General features: G+C 37.7%; 2 protein-coding genes across 3 annotated transcripts in view; one reads left to right on the top strand and one right to left on the bottom strand.

Annotated features, from left to right (window-relative positions):
- The window catches only part of CA5B (carbonic anhydrase 5B), an 82,093-nt gene extending 76,142 nt beyond the window's left edge, over positions 1–5,951 (bottom strand). Inside the window, exon 1 of the mRNA XM_021007406.2 lies at positions 5,934–5,951. The gene's annotated coding sequence lies outside the window, so the exon portion shown is untranslated. The remainder of the gene's footprint in view (positions 1–5,933) is intronic.
- A 6,008-nt stretch (positions 5,952–11,959) lies between these two features.
- The window catches only part of CLTRN (collectrin, amino acid transport regulator), a 66,009-nt gene continuing 61,291 nt past the window's right edge, over positions 11,960–16,677 (top strand). For both annotated transcript variants that reach the window (XM_021007510.2, XM_021007511.2), the window contains exons 1-2: positions 11,960–12,101; positions 12,435–12,493. In XM_021007510.2, the coding sequence (XP_020863169.1) occupies positions 12,035–12,101; positions 12,435–12,493 (126 nt within the window). In that variant the 5' untranslated portion in view covers positions 11,960–12,034. The remainder of the gene's footprint in view (positions 12,102–12,434; positions 12,494–16,677) is intronic.

The raw sequence follows: 16,677 nt of genomic DNA on the forward strand, positions 1-16,677 counted from the left end.
TACCCCGCTTTAACCGATTCCCTCACTCTCCCCTCTAAAGATCCCTCCCTTGTCCTCTCCCCCTCTCTATTTTACCCTTAGCATTTTATTTCTTTCTGAATTTAGAAGACTTTCTACTCTTCTAGATACATATGTATTACTCCCTCTTGAACCCATTCCTCATGAAAGTAGGTTTCCAAAACTACCAGCCCTCCTCTCCCATCTAATTCCAGTTCTTCCTCTCGCACCTCATTTGTATAAGATAATTACTCTTTTTAGCTGTTCCTAAGCAGTTTTACTTTTTAAAATCATATCCTACTCAGATCTAACCCAATATTTCTTACGTTTGTCCTACCCAATCACTAATAACAATCTTAGACATACGTTTTACATTTCCTCATATAAAAAGTAAATAGTCTGTCCTTAATTGAGTCCCTTTTAATTGGTCTATAGGCTCTAATCTTATCAAATACCTGTATGCGTGATCTGGGTCAAGATAAAAATCTTTATGCAATGATCTAATCTTTGAGTTTGTTTTGTTTGTTTTAAATGAGATCTGTGGTTTTATCAGTACAGAAAACTCTAAAACAGAACAATAGTAGGTTCTATCATTTATAGTCTTGGAGAGGTACCTTGGAGAACTGAGACATTACATGACTGCATATGATCATACAGTCAGGTCACGTGAGAGGCAAGACTTTTAGCCTCATTTCCCCAGATCCAAAGATGGCACATTGTCTGCTATGGCTTGCTGCTTCAATCACTTAATTGCAGAAAAATGTCCACATATGTCTCCCCTAGGGCTTTTATTATGCCTGTTAAAGGACATATTGTATGAGTCAAAAGAAAAAATGCATGCTCTTATAACCTCAGATTTGGTTTACCTAAGTGGGGAGCAAATCAATAGGTGTAGGCTGAGGAAATGCTTTTCAGGATGGTGTAGACAACAAATAGAAATGGGAGAGAATCAATAAGCTTTTCTCTGCTTTAGGGCCCAATTTTTTTGTTACTCATTCAAATAATGTATCATTATCTCAGTCATCTAAAATAAGATCGTTAAGAGGATATATGCCCTCAGGCAGCTCTTTGGACTGTGAAAGGATGAACTAAGTGACCTCTGAGGTCTCTTCCAGTCTGAATCCTATGATTTTATGATGATGCTAATTACTATCACCACCAGCACTTACAAAGGCTCATTGAAATTGCTTTCTTCAGCATCATTGCTATAATTATCTAACATTTCTTAAGCTCTCAAGGTGCAGTAGAGCATACTCACCGGCTCTGGATTCAGAAGACCTAGGTTCAAATCCTACCAGTCATGCTCACTACTTGTGTGACCTTGGGCAAGTCTCTTAACTTTCTCTGGCCTGTTTTCTCATTTATAAAATGATGGGATTGGAATAGATGGCTTTAAGTTCTTCTGGCCTTTCTCTAGGAGCCTATTAACCACATTGGTAGAAATTATTCAGTCAAATAGCTATAAGGCCTATCCTCTAGGATCTAGTCACTGAAACTGGAGGACAAGGAAGAAACTTAGTATCAATCAATTAACAAGTTTTTTTCCCGAAAGAAATATTTACTATGAAGATATAGCAAGAAGTACAAATATTTCTCCATCATCACCGCCTGCCTTGGGTACACTCTCCTGTGCTATCTTGGTCCCTATCGAGGAGGGATCAACCTTAAGGCAATTTTTACAGAACGTTTACTCCACCAAGTTCTCTTTCAAGTGTGGCATAGCATCGGATGAGTATATATGTCAGGAACCACTGGGCTGGGTCAGGCAGATAGTGCTATATTTTAATCCTCACCATCTGACTTCCAGCTAAACCTTTTTATGGACTATAGATCCTAAACTTCTAGTTCTCTTGATCTTTAAAAGCTCACGAGTTCATATCCATCTCCAACCCAGTTTACGTAAAGCAGGAAAGTAAAGTAGAAGCAATAGTCAATCATGCATTCATAAACCCTGGTAGGGATATAAAAGCTTTGTCCATAAGAAAGCAGCCAGGCATGACTGATGACCCTGTAACAAGTGTATTAAACTTGTATTCCAAGCTCTGTGCTAGGTATGGAGGATACACAGGCAAAATATGGAAAAATCCTTAGCCTCAAAGAGCTTATTGAGAGAAACAAGTATATATAAAGATAAATGGAATAATTGTAGAGAGAATAAATATAAACAAATACAAAGTAGTTTAATATAAGGTAGTCTGTAAAAGAGGGTACAATTAATTGGGAAAATCATGGAAGGCTTTAAGTAGAAGGTGGTGCTAAGGGAGTCAGTGAATATTCTTTAGGGGGAAAATAATGAGTTAACCAATGCAAGGATCTAAGACAACTCCAAAAGACACATAATGAGGGCAGCTAGGTGGTGCAGTGGATAGAGCATGGCCCCTGGAGTCAAGAGGACCTGAGTTCAAATCTGGTCTCAGACATATAACACTTACTAGCTGTGTGACCCTGGGCAAGTCACTTAACCCTACTGCCTAACCAAAAAAAAAAAAAGATTCATGATGGAAAATGCTATCCACATCCAGGAAAAAGAACTATGGAATCTGAATGCAGATTGAAGCATACTATTTGCGCTCTCTCTTTTTTGTTTGTTTGTTTGTTTCTTCTTTCTTGTGGTTCCTCCCATTGGTTCTGATTCTTCTTTACAACTAGACTAATGTGAAAATGTTTAATATGAATGTATATATATAGAGTCTATATCAGATTGCACACTATCTTGGGGAGGGGGGAGGGAAAGGTGGGGGAGAAAATTTAGAACTCAAAATCTTATGGAAGTGAATGTTGAAAACTAAACTAAACTAAACTAAAATAAAATAAAATGATGAGTTCTGTTTGGAACATGCTGAGTTTGAGATGCCTATGGGACATTCAGTTGGATATGTCCAGTAGGAAGGTGGTGATGTTGGGCTGCAGAAGGAAAGTTGTGGCTTAGCATGTGATAGAGGTGAAAATTAAACACACTGAGAGAGAATAAAGAAAATGAAGAGAGCCTAGTAGTCTTGGGATATATACAGGTGATAGATGTGATAAAGATTATGATGGATTATGTCCAGGGGTTTTGAGATGAAAAGAAGGAACCCATAGCAAACAGCCTCAATTTTCTCATTAAAGTAAGGGGCAATGTCCTCAGCTGAAAGGGTGGGTGGGAAATTGTAGCTATGGGAGGCTTGAGAAAAGATGGTTTGGAATAGCTTCTGTGAGGAGTAGGATAGGAATCAATCAAGGAGAAATTCAGTGAGAACCCAACTGAGATAATATAAATTTTTAGTGTATCCAGTCAACTTGGTTATGACTTCCTCTAACTCTGTTCTCTAGCACATGAGACAGATTGCAAGAGGCAGATGGTGGGAGTAATTTAGAATTTGGATTTGGCAAGGGATGAGTAGAGATAGGACTCTGGATTATGGGAGTAGAAGTAGAAGTCAAAGAGTAGAAGACTGCAATTAAATTGGTTAACTATAAAGGTCAAGATTGGGAGAGGAGTTAAAGTGAAATCAGAATAGAGGTGATAGTCTGAGAAAGTATTTGGTATGAAGGAACATCATGACAAGAACAAAGATTAAGTTTAAGAGGAGTGAGCTATAGGGAGAGATAGAATGACTAATAGCTGTACTTGTGACAAATACTGAAATCTGTGTGACTCTACCTACGTGTGGCTGAGGCAGAGTAGAGACAACTAATGCAGATGACTTTTTCTAGGACTTTGGCTCTGAAAAGGAGGAGATAATAAAGGACGATAGCTTGAAGGTATGGATCAAGAAAGGGATATTTAAGGATGAGGGCAGATCTGGACATGTTTGTAAACAGAAGGGAAGCCACTGAATAAACAGAGGTGGCAAATTGAGGAGAAGAAGGAGATGATCCTTGAAGGGACAAGCTCCCTAATAGGATAAAGAATACAATAGAAAGGCTGGAATCTCTAAGGAAAAGGGCCACCTTTTCTTAAGAGAATGTAACAAAGAAGGAGGAAATGGGTGTGATGATGAGGTTACTGGAAATGTAGAATCTTATTATTTTAAAGGTTTCATGTTAGAAATAAAACCCCAAAGTAAAAACATTCAGAGAAATATGATCATGATAAAAGTATTAATAGAGGACCTAGGGCTGAACCTATGATTTCATTGGTATGGGGATTTCCTTATAGATAAGGAAATTTCCTCTGCAATTTCAAGTCAGCATCTTCTCTGCACTTACAATCTTAGAGCATTGCCCAGAATGCGGAGAGTTTAAATGATTTACTGAGGGTTGTTGTTGTTCAGTAGTTTCAGTCATGCCTGACTCTTCATGACCCCATTTTTATTTTTGTTTGTTTTGGTTTTTTGGAGTGGTTTGCCATTTCCTTCTTCAACTCATTTTACAGATAACGAAATTGAGGCAAACAGGGTTAAGTGACTTGCCTAGGGTCACACCTATTAAATGTCTGAGGCCAGATTTGAACTCAGAAAGATGAGTCTTCCTGACTCCAGTCCCGGCACTCTATCCATTGTACTACCTAGCTGCCGCTACTCTGGGTTACTCAGTCAGTATGTGTCAGAGGCAGGACTTGAACCTGTAATCTTACTGGTTTCAAGACTGCATATCTACCACCAACAATATCCAATGTCTATACATTTTTTCCTCTTTTTTAAAAATACAGAAATCTTTCTATAACACTATGAAATATAGAGGAGAATTCTATAGGTGGTCTACAGCAAAAACTATAGCAGAGCTTTGCTCTAGGCAGAACTAAATCTAGAAAATGCCAAATTGTCATAGTTTTCAGTGCCTCCAAATCCCCGAATTTGTACCTACCTCCCAAACCAAGGTTAGGATGTAAATCAGACATGACCTCAAAACTTTAAATATCTGTGCTACAACAAGCTCGGGGACCTGGCGTTACAGGTTGGCAACAAGATGTGGGTTTGCCCTCCCAGTACTTCTGCTATCTCATATAAACTAAGACTTGGAAGGAGACTTGTTGGTGTGCTAGATTGGAGGATTTGAGTTTAGAGGTGCAGGACACCCCAGGAGGAGGCAGCCTCATGGAAGGGAAGGCCATAAATTCCCGGCCCCACTCAGTGTCTGATCTTTCCTCCTGTAGTCAAGCCTCCTCAAGAAGAAGAGAAAGATGCACATGATCCACAGCTATAAATTTGTTTCTGCTACCTACCCAGAGTGAGAGCCAGATCACTAGGTGAAGCATCTGCTTGGCCAGGATCCAGTGGGCAGGTAAACTCCCACTCCTGATGTCTTAATCCTCCAACAGAAGCTCCCAGGCCTTTTGCCACCCCAGTCTCAAGAGACTAAGTTTCATCCTCAATCAGCCAGAGGAAAGGCTCCTAGGGATAGGCCATGTGAGTAGACAAGGGTGTTAGTCCTTTTCCTTTCTCTCCTGTCAGTCTGGACTTGCCATATCATGGCCTAACTAGCAGCTGGTTAGAATATTGCTACTCAAAAAAAAAAAACCAAGAAAAAAAAAACCCAAAGAATATTGCTCCTCCATCCTACCCCAGCAACTCAAACTCTTAAGTTGTGAGTCTGGGTGATGACTGCCCCAGGTTCAAGCTACCGTCTGGGTCCATATTCCTAAAACCATAACTCCTAAGCCCCCACTTAAGTAATCATTCAAAGCACACAGTTAACTCAAGGCAAAAACATTACTGATATGTCATAGTAAGCAAAACATCTCCCTTAGAAACCTGGGGACACATCTATACCCTGAATAGCAGGTGCACCAGGTGGAGAGACACATAGAAATTTATACTACTGGCAACATAGGATTCTCCAATTTTTTTCTTGTGATATCTTTGTATTCCTCCTCCCAGGGCATAGGGTCTTCTCAGTCCCCAGCGCATGGCTTTGGTGCTTAACCATAGTCTCCACCCTTATCAGCTTTGGGGTCAACTGAAGTCCTAATGTAGGGTGCTGCTATGCTCTTTAAGAAAAATCATAAACCATACCCTTGAACCAGCAGGAATCTTGGCACTGGGACCCACCATATCCTCCATAAGATCTTAGCTCCAGGTGCTGGATACCGCTCCTCTCCTTGATTTGACTTGACTATGCAGCTGGGCCCTTTCCAATACACACTGCCACGTGCTTTTGCTGTGAGATATCATTGTCAGTGGGAGGAGAGGAAGGGAAAGGTATCCCCTCCCCCATTGCTGCACTTTCCAAGAAGTACAATAGAAAAAGCAAAAAGCAGACTCAAAAGCTGAGTCCTTCGTAGCAGAGCGTCATTTCAACTCTCTCTTCTTAAATTATGTTCCTCCTTTTTAATCTCTAGTCAGTGCTATCAGACCTACAGTAAGGCCATTGTCTCTAATTACATTCAGCCACATTTTCTGACCCTTTCATGTACAAATGGGTCATTCAAAATCTCATGCCCTTTTCAAGGTGCAAATACAGCCATTTAAAGTCTAGAAGGGGCACATACTTACATCTCACTCTTTTTGCAATCTGCCCTGTACATTGTGCAGATTGGGCCATTCAAAGTCTGGAATTTCACCAGACTTTTTGAGGGACTCAGTTGATCGGGAGTGTCCTAATCACCATTTCCCACCCTTACCCCACCCCCACATTAGCAATAATGACTAATTAAATAAGAAGTTATCATATTATGTCTTCCCTCCCCTTCACAGCTAAATGTCTTAGAAAAGCCTTTTGAGTCCCTTGTTTCCACTTCATTAGCACTCATTGGAGTTGCTTTGGAGTTGAGTAATTCTCAACGCTTTTTAATATGGTTTCAAACACTCCACTAAAATGACTCTTTCCCCCCAGTTACCAAGGATCTGGATTGCTAATTTTTTCTCAGTTTTAATCATTTACCTCTCATTAACCTATGTATGGGTGTCCCACAAGACTTTGTCCTGAGTTCTCTCTAAATGTTTTCTCTGTTGATGATATTATTAGTGCCCGTGAATTCAGTTATTACCTCTTTGTGAATGACTCCCAGATGTGTATGTGTATATGTATATGTGTGTATATATACATGTGTGGGTATACCCGGAGAGACATACACACACACACACACACACACACACACACACACACACACACAATTTCCTTCCTGAGGCTCAGTCATGCGTCACCACCTGAATGCCCTGTAGGCATCTCAAATTCTCTATATAACCAAGAGGGAACTTGTTATTTTCCTCCAAACCCACTTCTTATATTACTAACAAAGCAGCAAGAGATAGAAAGAGAAATTCCATTTAAAATAACTGTAGGCAAACCAAGACAAACCCAGGAACTATATGAACACAATTACAAAACACTTTCCACACAAATAAAATCAGATCTAAATAGTTGGAAAAATATCAGTTGCTCATGGGTAGGCCAAGGTAATATAATAAAAATGACAATTCTATCTAAATTAATTTATGTATTCAGTGCCATACCAATCAAACTACCAAAAAAGTATTTTATAGGGGTATAAAAAATAGTAACAAAATTCATGTGGAAGAACAAAAGGTCCAGAATATCAAGGCAATTAATGAAAAGAAATGCTAGAGAAGGTGGCCTAGCCATGGCAAATCTAAAATGGTATTAATAAAGCAGCAATCCTCGAAACTATCTGGTACTGGCTAAGAAATAGAGTGGTAGATCAGTAGAATAGGTTAGGTACACAAGACACAGTAGTCAAGGACTGTAGTAATCTACTATTTGATAAACTCAAAGACTCCAGTTTCTGGGATAAGAAATCATTATTTGACAAAAACTGCTGGGAAAACTGGCAAATATTATGGCAGAAACTAGACATTGACCAGCATCTTACACCATATACAAGATGAGGTCAAAACAGGTACATGACTTAGACATAAAAGCTGATACTATAAGCAAATTAGGACAGCAAGAAATAGTTTACCTGTCAGATCTATGGAGAAAAGAAGAATTTATGACCAAACAAGAGATAGAAAACATTATGAAATGCCAAATGGATAATTTTGATTACATTAAGTTGAAAAGTTTTTGAACAAACAAAGCCAATGCAACCAAGATTAGAAAGGAAGCAGAAAGCTGGAAAACAATTTTTACATCCAGTGTCTCTGATAAAGGGCTCATTTCTAAAATATATAGAGAACTGAGTCAAATTTATAAGAATATAAGTCATTCCCCAATTGATAAATGGTCAAAGGATATGAAAAGGCAGTTTTCAGATGAAGAAATTAAAGCCTATCTATAAATATATGAAAAATATTCTAAATCACTATTGATTAGAGAAATGTAAATTAAAAAAACTCTGAGGTACCATATGACACCTATCAGATTGGCTAACATGACAAACAGGAAAATGATAAATGCTGGAGAAGATGCGGGAAAATTGGAACACTAATGCAGTATTGATGGAGTTGTGAACTGATCCAACCATTCTGGAGCACAATTTGGAACTATGCCTAATGGGCAACCAAACTGTGCATATCCTTTGATCCAGCAAAACCGCTACCAGGTCTGTATCCCCAAGAGATCATAGAAAAGGGAAAAGGACCCACTTGTACAAAAATATTTATAGAATCTCTTTTTGTGGTGGCAAAGAATTGAAAATTGAGGGAATACCCATCAGTTGGGGAATGGCTAAACAAGTTGTGGTGTATGTATGAATGTAATGGAATGCTGTTGTTCCATAAGAAATGATGAGCAGATAGATTTCAGAAAAACCTGGAAGACCTATATGAATTGATGCTGATTGAAGTGAGCAGAACCAGAACATTGTACAGAGTTACACCAACATTGTGCAATGACAAATTTTGATAGACTTAGCTCTTTGCAGCAATACAAGGATCTAAGACGATTCCAAAAGACTCATGCTGGAAAATGCTATCCACGTCCAGAGAAACAACCATGGAATCTGAATGCAGATTGAAGCATACTATTTTCTCTCTTTTTTTCTTTCTCATGGTTTTCCCCTTTTGTTCTGATTCTTCTTTCACAACATTACTAATGTGAAAATAGGTTTAATATGATTGTGCACGTATAGCCTATATCAAATTGCATGCCGTCTTGAGCAGTGGGAAGAGGAAGGATGGTGGCAAATTTAGAACTCAAAATCTTATAAAAATGAATGTTAAAAACTAAAAACAAACAAATAAATAAACCCATTTCTCCAGATTTCTCTGTTTTTGATCTATTGAATTGTTCCATACAAAAGAAGGCACAAGAAAAGATAGAAGAAATTAAAAAAAAATAACTCACAGAGCTGTTAAATTTCAAAGGGTTATCATTGCTGGCACCTCTCTGGAGGATATAAGAGCTAAGTGATATCAGAATCCTGAAATTCAAAAGGCTCAATGTAAGAGCCGTCTAGGATATGAAAGAAGTAAAAATGGCTAATCAAGCAACCCAAAAGACAGCTAACTCCACTGATAAGGCTCCTACATAGGCAGCATCTAAAAAAATGCTTGTGAAGCTTATGAAAATGTTTATACGAGTTGGTGGAAAACTCCATTACCTATTAGATGATCAAATAAAATTTTAAGTAATCATAAAAGGAGGAAGGAGAATCACTCACTATACTTCTGGTCATCTACGCACACAACTTTGGTGCCATCCTAAATTCTTCCCTCTTTGTTTTTCACCATATCTAATCAGTTACCAAATACCGTCGATTCTCCCTTCGAACTTCTACGTACACATTGTGCTTAGCATACTGCCTAGTACATAGCTGGTGCTTAATAAATAATAAACATCTCTCATGTGTCGCACCTTCTTTCCTTTCACAGGACCACCAACCTGATTAAGGTTTTTAGCACACCCTCCTCTACTACTGTAATAGTTACAACCTTTCATTTGAACACCTAGTTTCTGGTTTCTCCTCTCTCCAACCTTCACATAGTGACCTAAGTAAATTTCCCAGTTTCTGTTTTCACTCCTTCCCCTCATCCCCAACTGAGGGTAGTTCTCCTGCCTTTTGCCCTAAGAGCAAAAATTACTTTGCTTGCACCCTTCAATCGAGAGAGTTTAGTTTTTGACATGCAAAAAGAATATTGTTATAAAGTATTCTCACTTGTAAGATGGTAGCATGAAAACAGCTTCTGAGCTGGAAGAGACCTTAGAAGTCAACCCCTCAAGACCTTAGAAATTCAATCCCCTCAAGAAAACTGAGGCCCAGAAATATTGTCACGCAGGTAGCAAATAGCAGAACCAGAATTTAAGCCAGCGCTCTTTCCATTTCTCAGGTACTAATCTGTGATCTTATCAGTTTGGAAATTCCCTCCAAAGATGCAGATTGAAACCCATCCATGATTCATAATGAAAAATTCTATCTACCTCCAGAGAGAGAACTGATGGAGTCTGAATGCAGATTGAAGCATACTTTTTTAACTTCCTTCTTTCTTTTTTTTTTTTGGAGGAGTTGTGTTTTCTTTCACAACATGACTAAGGTAGAAATATGTTTTCCATGATTGCACTGTATAATTCATAACGAATTGCTTGCCTTCTCAAGGAGGGAGGAGGTAAAGGGGAAGGAAGAAAATTTGGAACCCAATTTTTTTAAATGTTAAAAATTGTTTTTACATGTAATTGGGAAAAAATAAAATATTAAATAAAAAACAAAAGCCCATCTATGCCTACTCATCCTCTGAGACTCCTCTGAAGTCTAACCAACATATTGGAGGCCTGTCACACTTTCTTCTGACATTTGGAGGGTAACAGTAGAGCCCTCTGGCTGTTCACTTATAGTCCCTTGTCCTTACTACATGACTAGCCCATCGTCTCTTCCTTTCAAAATATTCCTCCATGACATCTTTTACTCCCATTTTTCTTCAGGGTTTTTCGTTGGTTTTATGTTGTAACCTGGTCACACTAACCATGTGCCTTTACATTGCTCTCTGTATGATACTAATTTTTAATTCTTTGTAGACCCCTGCATTTCATATCTCTGGCTCTTACTTTGTTTCTAATAATAACAGTAGTTCATATCTAGATACTTTATCTACATATCCAGAACTTTAGGATCTACAAAGCGCTTAACCTAGTTATTTCATTTGAGTCTCACAAAAACCTTATGAAGCAGATGTCTTTATCTTCGTTTTGGAAATAAGGCAAGTGAAATTGATAGAAGTTGAGTGACATGTCCTATATCACAAAGCTGGTAATATCTGAAGTGTGAGTAGAACCCAAGACTTCCTGACTCCGAGTGCAGCATATTCATTACAGCTTCTTCTAAAGAAATTTTTCTGTTTTGACCAATTTGTCAGACTAGGGTTTTTTTTCCATTTTAAGTTTAAACACGGACTTTGTATTTAGTACATGTACTATGTACTGTGACTCCAAATGCAGCATATTCTATGTGTCTCCTAATATTTATGGTTTGACAAATTTGATAGACAAGGTTTTTTTTTATTCTAAATTTGAACGTATACATACTACTGGGACACTAGCTCCAAATGCAGCATATTCTATTCATCTTCTAATTTTTCCATTTTGACCAGTGCAGCTAAGGGTGAAGTCCAATTGGCTTTAAGAGAATACCCAGGGTGCAGCTAAGTGGCGCAGTAGATAGAGCACCAGCCCTGGAGTCAGGAGGACCTGAGTTCAAATCTAGCCTCAGACACATAACACTTACTAGCTGTGTGACCCTGGGCAAGTCACTTAATCCTAATCCCCCCCCAAAAAAAAAGAAAAAAAAACAACAGAAAAAGTGAGAAAGAATTTGGTAAATTCATATGTCCTATCTAATAACGAACTATCTTAACCATCAAATACCAAGCTGAACCCAAGAACATTTTCTTATAGAGTTCTTTTCTTTGCCAAATACATTAAGTTGAACCATGAGTTAAAAAAATAAAAATGAAGAATTTTGGTCAGTACAACAAATGTTTTAGAGGAGAGTTTGGGAAGAAAAACCCATCTCCTTTTTCCAAACAGATTTTAGTAAATAACTGACAGGGGAGGTCTGCATCCACAACTGTATTAGCTATAGTGATGTGAATTAATTATTAAACCTTTTAGTTGGTGGCTCATTTGTTGATCTGATATTCTAATCCTGGGTCACAGAAAGTTGAAGACTGCCTTACAGTGGTAGGTTTTTTTCCCTTCGCCTTAAGGTTTCCACTCTGGCAGGATGTTAGTGGCTTTGTTTCCTACCTTGTGTCTGGTTACTGTTATTCATGCTCAGCTCTGTCGACCAGGTAAGCTTCCCTAAGTCTTGAAAATAAGATAACAGCTTTCTCCATGATTAACATACTTGCTAGCTTGACAATCTATTTCAGTAATCTTCATGTATATTATAGCATAACCTATGTCTATTTTATGAGCCCTAAACAAACTTTGAAACTGATGGTCTAAAATAATTATAAGAAACTTTCTAGTGAAAATCTACAGTGTGGAGGTGCATTCCAGGAATATTGATGTGTTGGGTTTTTTTGTTTGTTTGTTTGTTTCAGCTGTATTTGATTCAAGTTTGTGTTTTTAACCGTTGGAAAGTTTAGTTTTGTTCTATTGTTTCTCTTTTTTTATGGCAGATGCAGAAAATGCTTTTAAAGTGAGACTTAGTCTCAAAACTGCTCTGGGAGATAAAGCAGTAAGTTGAACATTTTATTATTTTCTTTCTGTTTGTTATGTCATAAAGAGTATTTTCAGTAGTACTCCTTACGTGGAGATATGTAGACATTACAAACTGTAATAAATTTTTCATGAGAAATTATCTTACAACAATTTAAAATTAGGGTAATAGACAATAGTAAATAGTTTGGCACAGTGGAAAGAATACTGTATATGGAATCCAAAGATCTGGCTTCAAATTCTGACTCTGTAAGCTACTTCTTCAATGACCTTGAACAAGTCATTTCAACTTTCTGGGCCCCAGTTTCCCTGTCTGTAAAACAAGGTAGGTTGAACAAAACAGGTTTCTAAGGTCCTTCTAGCTTTAAATCTGTGAACCCATGTACTTTCTGTTATTTAGTTGACACAGTGGTTTAATACAAGTTCTTTTATGTAAATAATACATTTTGGAATACATGGATGTATATTTATAAGATTTAGCTAGTGAAAATATTTTCTAGGAAACACCTTAAGAAAATTTTACTATACTATATGTATAAAATCCAAACTTTGTTCAGAGATTATTTATTGTGCATCATGTATATGCCCAATAATGTCTTGACCATGTTTTGTGCATATCCAGATATGGGATTCATTCATTTGGCAAATATTTTTATAAAGTTTTAACTATGTGCTAGTCATTATTTTTTTGTATATTTGTCATACAAAGACAGATAGAAATAAGTTCTTGCCCTCTTCATCCCTGTCCTCAAAGAATTTACAGTGTAATTGGAGAAAAAAAAGTAACACTCAATGAAATAGTGTTCAATTCTGGATTAAACTTTTTGGTACTTACTACAAAGGTAAGTAGAATGGACTTCTTGTAAGACACGTGGCTTGATCCCCATTTAATAATGGGTAGGATTCAGGAGACAGAACAAAGGACAGATAGTATTCAAGGGTAACAAGTGAGTAACAAGTAAATGCAAAGAGACAGATAAAAGTTTTCCATATACAAGGTATCTCAAAGTCTTATGCAGTTTTAAGCTTTAATAACTTAAACTTTAAGCTTTGATAGACTTTGAAATATGCTATAGGGGGAGGCCAATAGAGAGACCTGACTTAACGGTAATAGAAGGTTATGTTGTATAGTATTGGAAAGTGAAGGTGGATAAAGTGAGGCCTTGAAAACATGATTAGAAGGGTTTGGGTTTGACATATTATGTAACAGAGAAGCAGTGTAAAATTTGGGGTGTATTTTCAAAGAAATGTTTTAGGGAAATTAGTGTAGTAGCCATATGCTGAATATACATAGGAGGTCAGTTTAGCTATCCAGGAGTAAGATGATATGGGTGTAGACTAGGTATTCTGAACCTGAGGTCCATGGATAGATTTCAGGGGACGTACAAACTTGAAAGGGGGAAAAAATCACGTTTATTTTCATCAACTTCTAACTGAAACAGCATTTCCTTGAATTATTGAAAAACGTTATTCTGGGATAGGATCCATGGGCATTGTTAGACTGCCGAAGGGTTCTCCAACACATACAAAAAAGTTAAAATCCTTAGTATAGAGCAGGCCTGCACAACATATGGCCTGCAGCTTGCTTGCAAGCCACCAAAGGATTTCGGGTGGCTTGTAAAAAATGTAGGATTGCCACTGCACATTCTCTCCTGTTTGTCATGTGACCCATGGCAACGAACCATCATCATTCTGTCTCTAGTCTAACCTGTCTGCAGCCCAGAGAAGTTTAGCCTATTTTCATTTTCATCCCTACCTACTGCCAAGTTGTGCAGCTCTGTCATAAACTATTGACATATCTTTGATTATTCTCTCTGTTCATTCTGTGTATCCCAAACTTCACAAATCTCACTGTTTCATCTTTTAAAAATTCGCAGATTTGTCCCTTTGTCTCTAATTAACAATGTTACCACTTACTCTATACCAGGCCTGCAAAACTTGGCAGTAGGTAGGGGCCAAAATTAAAATAAACAACTTCAGGCTACAGATAGGTTTTTAGCAGCTCACTTTCCAAGTAAAGATATAATTAATGATTAAACTATTTTTCTAATAAACCATATTTTCAAAAAGGAAAATTTCAATTAATATCAATTAATTACACTAATTACTTAAGATTTTTATTTATCATGAAATCATATTAATGTTAAAAAAAAATTACTTTGCCGAGCGGGACTTAATCCAGAAACTACAATCAGCAAACATTTCTTTATGAAGTTACCTTCAATAAAAGACTTCTCAGCAGCAGCAATTTCTTTAGAAATCTGGAAACTAACCTTAGTAGTCACCTCACTTTCGGAGTTTACTTTCTTAAGAAACTATTCTTCCCCACTGAGATTTTTCAACAATTTGGATGCTTTAATTTGTTTTTCATTGGTGTTTGTTTAAGTCAGGATGTTTTGATTCGAAATGGTGACGAAGATTGTATTCCTTCCGAACGGCTATTATTTGTTGGCAAATAAGGCACAATATTTTGTCTCTCATGTAAGTAAATAAATATCTACTTGTCCACACTGGATTAAACACTCTCTGTTCTGATTTGATCTTCCATTTCTTTTTATCACCCATTTTACAAAGTCACTCCAAAGCAACTGCTCACATACAAAGAAATACTGAACTTAGTGTCTGACCTTGTAGAGAACAACAGGCACTCATGTAACTTAGAGGGCGGTCATGCAGCGAGGGAAAGAAAGAAGCCCTCACATTGTTGCCACTCATTACATAGTGGGGGTCAGCTGTGTTGGCATGGGGTTACACTCACTTTGTCCCTGTTTAACACCAGTAATGATCAAAAACACGACTCTTGCTCCTCTCAGACTAGAGACAGACTGACGATGGTTGGTTGCCATGGGTCACGTGACAAACAGGAGAGAGTGCACAGTGGCAACCCACCTGCCAAGTTACACGATGGGCACAATAGTGACTAGTGGAAGGCAGGTTAAGTGGGACATGGACAAAGTACTCATTACATCTTTTACTTTCTTTTACATCCCCTACATTTTTCGCAGGCTGCTGAAATCCTTTGGCAGGTCACAAGTGGCCTGCAGCTATATGTTGTGCAGGCCTGTCTTAATCCATTCTCAAAAGAATTGTTCCCTGGATAGAAAAATCTCTAAAACTCATTCCATTGTACAGTCAATGAAAAATATATAACTGTTCAATTTTTGCCTTCCAACATAAATAACCAATACTCTTCCCAATTTTCAGTTGTGTTAAAACAGAAAATATGATATGCATGGTAGCTTGTGTATAAAAGCAATGGCTGTAAGTATGTATGTTAAATACATAGTAAAACTAATCATAACTCTGAAGGAGTCTGGCAGTTATCTTAGGATTTCAGCTTATAAAACGAACCTCAAAGGAGAAGTCGCCGCATGTTGGGAGGTCTAGAATTAGCGACAGGGAGCAAGGTCCTACAGACCAGTCTTTTAAGGGTTTGAGAGAAGGCACAATCAAGTACAAGAATGGATATCCTGATACGTAGTGTCTTCTGGGAGGAATTGCTGGTAAATGTTTAACAATCAGCCAGGGACTGGGAGGATGTTTGTTTTACACACTTTTACCTTTAATTGGCATTATTAACATTTGCTCCATCACTTCCTTAAATCTAGACAATCAACAAAACAAGCAAAAACCAGGATTTGTAGTTTTAGCTGATTTCTGAAGTATAAATGCTCACTAAAAATTTAACAATCACTGTCTTCAATGGACAGCTCTATGAAGGCCATTGATTAGTTGGAAGGAGCAGGAGGAAAAAAAGTCTAGGATTGTCAAGGCTAGATTAACAAATATTGTGTATCCTTGAAATACATTGGGAGCAGCATGTACATAGCTAGGGGGTGGTGGGGGAGTAGAAATGATAAGGATGGGAATGAGAAGTGGTGGCTCTTATGTAACTTTAGGGAAGTTATTTAATCTCTCAGAGTTTCAGTGTCCTCTTCTTTAAAATGAAAGGGCTGCACTAGATTGACCTACAAAGTCTCTTATAGCTCTTAGTTCTTCAAAGATTTCTTGCAAATGAGAGAATCCATGTAAAGGCTTTGTAAACCTTAAAGCCTATATAAACATCAGCTATTTTTATTATTGCTGTTCTTTAAGAATGTCTCTTGTATCCATTTCTTTGTTTCTATGGTGAGTCCCTCTGGGCTATTCCCATCCACACTCCCACCTCACACAAGCCAGTTTGATTCCTCAGAAAAGGACTAC

The sequence above is a fragment of the Phascolarctos cinereus genome, unplaced genomic scaffold (genome assembly GCF_003287225.1).
Source record: "Phascolarctos cinereus isolate Bilbo 61053 unplaced genomic scaffold, phaCin_HiC Scaffold_726;HRSCAF=1367, whole genome shotgun sequence".
Lineage (NCBI taxonomy): Eukaryota > Metazoa > Chordata > Mammalia > Diprotodontia > Phascolarctidae > Phascolarctos > Phascolarctos cinereus.